At 46.5% G+C, this 7430-nt stretch overlaps 1 protein-coding gene across 1 annotated transcript; it reads right to left on the bottom strand.

Annotated features, from left to right (window-relative positions):
* On the bottom strand, positions 1–5156 carry LOC136548932 (protein IQ-DOMAIN 14-like). Its single transcript, XM_066540284.1, has 2 exons — positions 4899–5156; positions 1–225 (listed from the first exon to the last, which is right to left on the bottom strand). Exons 1-2 carry the CDS (start codon positions 5154–5156, stop codon positions 1–3), a joined length of 483 nt encoding a protein of 160 aa, XP_066396381.1.
* Between the last annotated feature and the right edge of the window lie 2274 nt (positions 5157–7430).

Consider the following 7430-nt stretch of genomic DNA (forward strand, 5'->3'; position numbering starts at 1 on the left):
CTAGGGGGCCAGCTGCTGGTCCTCGTCATCAGTGGTCGTCGTCCGGTCCTCCTCGGGCGGGGAGACGGTAGACGACTGCACCGCCCTCCTCGGACGGCCGTGGGGGCGGCGGGCCGGACGGCTCCTCGCCTCCGCCTTCGCCTCCGCCACCGCCTCCTGAGTCGTCCTCGCGTAGAGCGAGTTGCAGGTCTGGGTCCGTCTTCCGCCCGGCATTTTGTCGAGTGCCTGCAAATACAAAGAGTAAACCAGTTAGCACAATATAGACAAATATAGAGATGCAAAATGAACGAAACATAACTAGAAAATAATAATAATATAGTATTACATGAATTAGAAATAATCTTCAGGATTAGCAGCGGCTGGATCATAAGTGTCGTCATCACTAACAATATTGTCTAACATTTCCGCCTCATCTCCATCGTTGTCATCAATGGCAACGCCAAACCATAATCGCTCAAGCAGTGCTAAGTCTTTGGCATTTTGCACCTCTTCTCCATCGTCCTCATCTCCATCGTCCTTATCAATGTCATTGTCTACTTCCATGCCCATCAACAAAAACATGTCTATGTGAAACATGCCATCTAGCCTCTCGGGTTGATAGAACTCCCCTGTATATGTGTTTGGGTCAAAGTTGTAATCCTCATCATTTGGGACAGGCACTTTGCCATGCGGTGATACCAACTGCGCAAGGTACCAACCCTCAAGAGTGGGATCTTTTTGGCACGCCCATGGAAGATAATAAACTTGCGTGGCCTGTTGAGCCACAATATAGACATTGTCTCCTTGATAGAGGGAATCTTGTCAAATTTCAACTTGTCCAATCTCAGGGGCTCTTCTCGTGACATTGGGATCGAACCAATGGCATTTGAATACGACTGGCTTATGACCTCCGTAAAGCTCAAAGTTGAGCTCGTATATTTCTTCGACTATACCGTAGTAGTCGCGGTCATCGGTGCCGAGCGTACGAACTCTAGTATTCGTGGTTTTTTGATTGGGCCGACTGAGCTCGTGGCTTCTTGTGTGGAAGCGATAGCCATTCACATCATATACGGTGAATGACTTGACCCTATAGGGGAAGCCTTTGACAACCTGTTTCAACTCTTCATCCATTTCCGCATCCGTGTGTGCCTGTAAGGTGAGGGTGGATAGATCATTACTCGCTCGTAGGAGCAAAGTGGGATGTCATAGATGGAACAATGTAAATTGGATGGTACCTTCTTTTCGAACCATGAAATGAAATCGGGCACACCACCTTTGAGAAGACTATCTTGTTCTTGAGGGGAAGGATCCCTATTTCCTGTCTAGTATGTATTCAGAAATTCCCTGAAAAAGCAAGAGACAAGGGGGTTGGATAGATAGACGATAGTGACGGCGTATGTAACAAGCTCATTGAGAACTTACTGCACATAAGGGTTCACTTTGTCAAGGTTCAACAACACATACAACATGATAGTGCGCCACTCATCATTCCGCAAGGTCTTGGTGCTCGAAGCGCTTGTCCTGCCAAGTTGACCTTTGAAAAGGCTGAGATTTGATGACCTCTCATTGGTGTTGTAATGAGGGATTGGATTGTGCACGCTGGGAAGGCTATCCTTATAGTATGATGTTGTGAAGTTTGACACCTCCTCAAGAATGAATGCCTCTGCCATGGATGCCTCAATTCTAGCTTTATTTCTATACTTTTTCCGAAGAACCTTTAGGCATCTCTCGATTAGATAGCACCAACGGGCTTGCATGGGCCCCCCCCATTCGTGCCTCGTGAGGCAGGTGCAAAATCAGATGCTGCATTGAGAGGAAGAAGCCGGGTGGGAAGATCTTCTCCATTTTACAGAGCAACACAGGTGCCACTTTCTCTAAGTCATCAATCATGGCCCGAGATAGCTCCTTGGCACAAAGCTGGTGGAAGAAATAGCTCAACTCTGCCAGGATGCGCCACACATGCTCAGGGACGAAACCTCTGGTCATCGTTGGAAGGAGCCGCTCAATCCATATGTGGAAGTCATGACTCTTCATCCCTAACACTCGGCAAGTGGACACGTTCACTCCCCTCCTTAGATTCGCCACATACCCATCAGGGAACATTAACGACTAAACCCACTGACATACTTCCCTCCTTTGGTCCTTCTTCAAAATGAAATCGACCGAAGTCCTTTTCCATTTCTTGCCAGGCGCGGGAGTCTTCATCACTTGCTTTGGTCTATCGCACAGTGCTGCCAGGTCCACTCTTGCCTTAACATTGTCCTTTGACTTTTTTGTGTCCATGAGTGTTCCCCAAAGCGCCTCGGTGATATTCTTCTCTATGTGCATTAAATCAATGTTATGTGGAAGAAGAAGATCGTTGAAATAGGGAAGCCTACTCAAGCCCGATTTATGAGTCCACATGTGGTACTGACCATATCCATCAAAACGACCTTTCTCTTTATCAACTTTGAGAGCCTCTATCTCAACGCGAATCTCGGCAGTGGTCATCATCTGAGGTGCAGGATCGGTGACTTCAACACCTTTCGTGAAGTTCTTGATGTCTCGTCTGAATGGATGGTCAAGGGGGAGGAACTGACGATGTTGGTCGAACGAAGAAAACTTGCCACCACTCTTTAGCCAAGTGAACCTCACACCTGCCTTGCATATTGGGCATGGGAACTTCCCGTGAACACACCACCCGTAGAATAGGCCATACGCTAGGAAGTCATGCAGGGAGTAGTGGTACCACACATGCATTGTGAAGTTTCTCTTTGTAGCTCGGTCGTATGTCAGTACCCCCTTTTCCCAAGCATCGATCAAATCATCGAACACAGGCTCCATGAACACACCCATATTGTTCCCCGGATGTTCAGGAATTATCAGCGACAAAAATACGTTCTTAGGTTGCCAATGCTACACGTACATTGCGAGCCTCCTCAGCTTTAACACGATGTATGCCATCGAAATGGGTCCAGGCGTCGCCATCCGATGGGTGTACCATCTTGTCCGGATTGTACCTTTTGCCATTTTTGTGCCATGTCATCTGTTTTGCGGACTCCTCTATCATGTACAGCCGTTGGATCCTCGGTATGAAAGGAAGGTACCGTAGGACCTTCGTAGGGATACTCAGCTGTTCCTTCTTGCCATCACTAGTGTTGACCTCTAGGTACCTAGAGGATTTGCACTTTGGACAGTGCGTTGCTCCCTCGTGATCTTTCCTAAAAAGGACGCATCCATTCGAACAGGCATGGATCTGCTCATACGGCATCTTAAGTGCACGAAGAAGTTTCTGTGACTCGTACAAGTTCTTCGGTAGGATGTGATCCTTCGGAAGCAGGGATCCAAAAACTACCAACATACCATTGAAGTTGTCCCAACTCATGCTAAACTGCGACTTCAACCCCATGATGCGTCCAATTGCATCCAGCTGCGATACTGTTGTCTTTTCATGCAAGGGCTTCTGCGCTGAAGACAGCATATCATAGAACATCTTTGCGCTTTCCTCTGGCTTCTCCTCCAATCCTTCACCAAACCGTGCCTGCTGAATGTCATCCATCCAGTCTGCTACCCTGCCATCTCCATCATAATCCTCGAGATGCTGTCTCACCACCTCCTCTCTAATATGATCGGCTTCACCATGGTGGATCCAGTGGGTATAGTTTGCCGTGAATCCATACTTGATAAGATCTTCCCCCATGAGCCTCTTAATTTTTCTTTTCTTGTTCCCACATCTACTGCATGGACATGGCATCCGGGCTGACCCTTTAGCAGCCTCACCAAATGCATGCTCCAGGAAAGCATTGGTCTTGGTCATCCATTCTAGGGCCATACTTGCGTGGCCCGTGTACATCCACTCATGGTTATCCATCCTCTGGCACATGCATATGTAAGCGAGTAATAAAAACTGCAGGTAAATCCACAAGGCGTTCCTACTATACATCTAATAGGTGAAGGATAGGTCCTAATCCCACCCGAGGATGCGTAAATGAGGTTGGCTTCCATGGTCCACTCCTATCCAAGATAGAATTTCGGCAGCACCTCCTCGCTGTTCTCCCGATACACGTCCTGGCAGGGAGATTGTGTATCAGGAGAACAACGAGGAGGTGGTGCCGAAACTCTGTCTCGGACAGGAGCGGGCCATGGAAACCAACCCATCTACGCATCCGCGGGCTGTCCAAAAAACGTGGACAATCCGAAACAGGTATAGAATTTGGTATGCAAAGATATGCATACCAACGATCGTATCTCTTTTGGACGGGAGATGCCTAACTGGGGTTACACGAGATGCAAGTATGCAAGATGGGTTATACCTAGGGTGTCGGTGAGGTCAGGCTAGTGGGGCGGTGGTGAGTCGCTGCAGTGGCAAGGCGACGCGGTGCAGGCAGAACCACAACGCCAACGAAGACGATCGGGGTCACCGAGTGCCTCCCAACGGTCCTCGTCCTGCAAAGAAAAGGCAAATGGTTAGACTCCATTGAAAATTTCGGCAGCACCTCCCCTGCACGGAGAGGTTCCCAAAACCTACAGAAAACATTGGCACGAAGGCCAACAACCACATGTATACCAAACATAGGCACGAAGGCCATCAACCACATACATACAACAATAACTACTACTAACACTAAAACTATGAACAACAACTACAACTACTACTGTCACTATGACTTACTAACTAATACTAACACTACTAATTAACTACTACTACTTACTAACTAATACTAACATTAGGGCATACATTGCCAGCGAGAATGCGAAGACCGAGGGCCGGCGACGACAACGGGGACGACCGCTACGGCGTGAGGGTCGATGAACCGAGGCGGCACCTTTCTTCTCCTCTTCTCCTCTTCTCCCCTTCTCCTTCTCTCCTCCCTTCTCTTTCTTCTTCTTCCTCCTCCCCTTCTTCTCCTTCCTGCATTCCTTCCTCCTCTTCCTCCTACCTCCTCCTCCTTCCTACAGTGGGCGCGCGGGCACAGGGCCGGTGGCGCGCGGGCGCGGGGCCGATGGCGCGCGAGCGTGGCGGGCGCGGGGCGGGAGGCGCGCGGGCGCGGCGGGCGCGGGGCCGAGGTGCGTGGGCGCGTGGGCCGGGGAGCTAGCGGGGCGGGCGTGCGGGGAGCCGGCGGCTGCGGCGCGGCGGCTTCGGCGGCAGCGGCGCAGCGGCTACGGCGCGCGTGTGTGTGCGTGTCTGGTGTGTGCATGGTGTGTGTTGTGTCCGATTTTTTTTTATTTCAAACCTCTTTGCCGAGTGCCAGATACGGGGCACTCGGCAAAGAAAGTATTTTGCCGAGTGCCCCCGATCTGGCACTCGGTGAAATAAAAAATTAAAAAAAATCCTGTCCTGGCTTTGCCGAGTGCCTAGGGCTAGCACTCGGCAAAATATTCACTTTGCCGAGTGCCAAACCTTGGCACTCGGCAAAATATTTTTTTTTTGTTTTTTGCCACCAACTTTTTTTTAGATTTGTATTTGTACCATGAACAACATGTTCAAATTTGGCATAATTTCATTGCTGTTTGCTATATTTCTTCACTTTATTTCGTTTTCTTGTAATTTTCCGAAAAATGTAGGTTTGAACTGTAGGTGCATCGAATAATAGTTTTGATCCATTCCAAAAATGTTATTCTTGTTTGTTAGTGTCACTTTATGCTAAATCTAGGAACTGTCTCCAAATTTCGATCAACGTGCTCACGGGATAACGTCGCGAACTTGCGTGCGAGTGGTTATTTAATTCTATAAAATTCAAACGAATCCCGAAAATCATGAAACTTGGCGAGATGTCGTGATATCACATGCATATGCGGTGGTAAAAATTTGAAAACGTTTGGAGGACGTCATCACGTATGGTGTTCACAAACCAGGACAATGTGATGATGTCCTGGTTTGTGAACACCATACGTGATGACGTCCTCCAAACGTTTTCAAATTTTTACCACCGCATATGCATGTGATATCACGACATCTCGCCAAGTTTCATGATTTTCGGGATTCATTTGAATTTTATAGAATTAAATAACCACTCACACGCAAGTTCGCGACGTTGCCCCGTGAGCACGTTGATCGAAATTTGGAGACAGTTTCTAGATTTAGCATAAAGTGACACTAACAAACAAGAATAACATTTTTGGAATGGATCAAAACTATTATTCGATGCACCTGCAGTTCAAACCTACATTTTCTGGAAAATTGCAAGAAAACGAAATAAAGTGAAGAAATATAGCAAACAACAATGAAATTGTGCCAAATTTGAACATGTTGTTTATGGTACAAATACAAATCTAAGAAAAAAAGTTGGTGGCAAAAAAAAATTATTTTGCTGAGTGCCAAGGTTTGGCACTCGGCAAAGTGAATATTTTGCCGAGTGCTAGCCCTAGGCACTCGGCAAAGCCAATATTTTGCGGAGTGCCAAACAGAAGGCACTCGGCAAAGAGGCCGGCGTTGGGTACCATTATCCCGGGCGCCTCTTTGCCGAGTGCCCAACTTTGCCGAGTGTCTGGCACTGGGCAAAGTTTGGCTTTGCCGAGTGCCTTATTTTACCGAGTGCCAGACACTCGGCAAAGCCCTATTTGCCAAGTGCCAAGTTTCGCCGAGTGCGGCACTCGGCAAAGGTGGCCTTTGCCGAGTGCCCGATATTTGGCACTCGGCAAAGATTTGAGCACTGGGCAAAGTCCCGGTTTTCTGTAGTGAATATTGATTAGTCTTGGTCCTCTTGGAACGATGGGATTTTGTTTTCAATAATGGTGAATTCTCTTTAATTATAATCTATGTATTTGTATTGGTTGCACTTTTTCATCTTTTCCTGTTAATGATGACAGTGATAATGTTTCATATTATCCTTGACAAGCACCGCATAGGTTTTATTATCAGTGATGTTAAAGTACCAATCGAGAATTGGCATATATTGCTTCGCTGGTTTTCATGTTGTGAATGTTGATCATCACACATGGAATCATCTGAAAATTTAGCTTCCTGTGAAATCTTGGTGGTGACAGAGGATGACACCATCTCATGTTGCAGCAGGCCTATGATTCCTTTATTATTTCCCAGGAAATATAAATGTGCTTATAGTGTGATTGGCCACTTATGTGCTCTACTACTTAGCCATGTCATATGTAGCTCGCATGAAAAAAAGCAATATTAGTGTTGAATGTTGATGTTACCACCAACTTGAAATTATAATGAAGTAGATCTCGATAAATTTTCAAGCTAATTATTTGATCCAAATTACTGGGATTCAATCAGTTCCAAAATGGTTGAAGTTTTAGTGAAATGGTTCTAGAGAAGATATGCTAGTGAAATGGACTATTATTTTGATATGAAGGTTAAATCTGATTATGGACACATGTTTTAATAAAAATAATCAGAAGAGATGTTTTCAAGAAATATGTGTGTATCGGTTTTACATCTTGTAGTTGGTATAGGGTCTAAATATAATCTAAAATTTGGCACATTAGTGCCCCTGAATTTCTAGGATGAT

This window comes from Miscanthus floridulus, chromosome 4, assembly GCF_019320115.1.
Source record: "Miscanthus floridulus cultivar M001 chromosome 4, ASM1932011v1, whole genome shotgun sequence".
Classification (NCBI taxonomy): Eukaryota; Viridiplantae; Streptophyta; class Magnoliopsida; order Poales; family Poaceae; genus Miscanthus; species Miscanthus floridulus.

Excerpts from the sequence above, each read along its gene's own strand:
- LOC136548932 (XM_066540284.1), bottom strand. The coding sequence starts at position 5,156 with ATGCACACACCAGACACGCACACACACGCGCGCCGTAGCCGCTGCGCC. Across the intron at positions 226-4,898 it reads ACTGTAGGAAGGAGGAGGAG|GCACTCGACAAAATGCCGGG; the intron begins GTAGGAGGAAGA and ends TTGTATTTGCAG.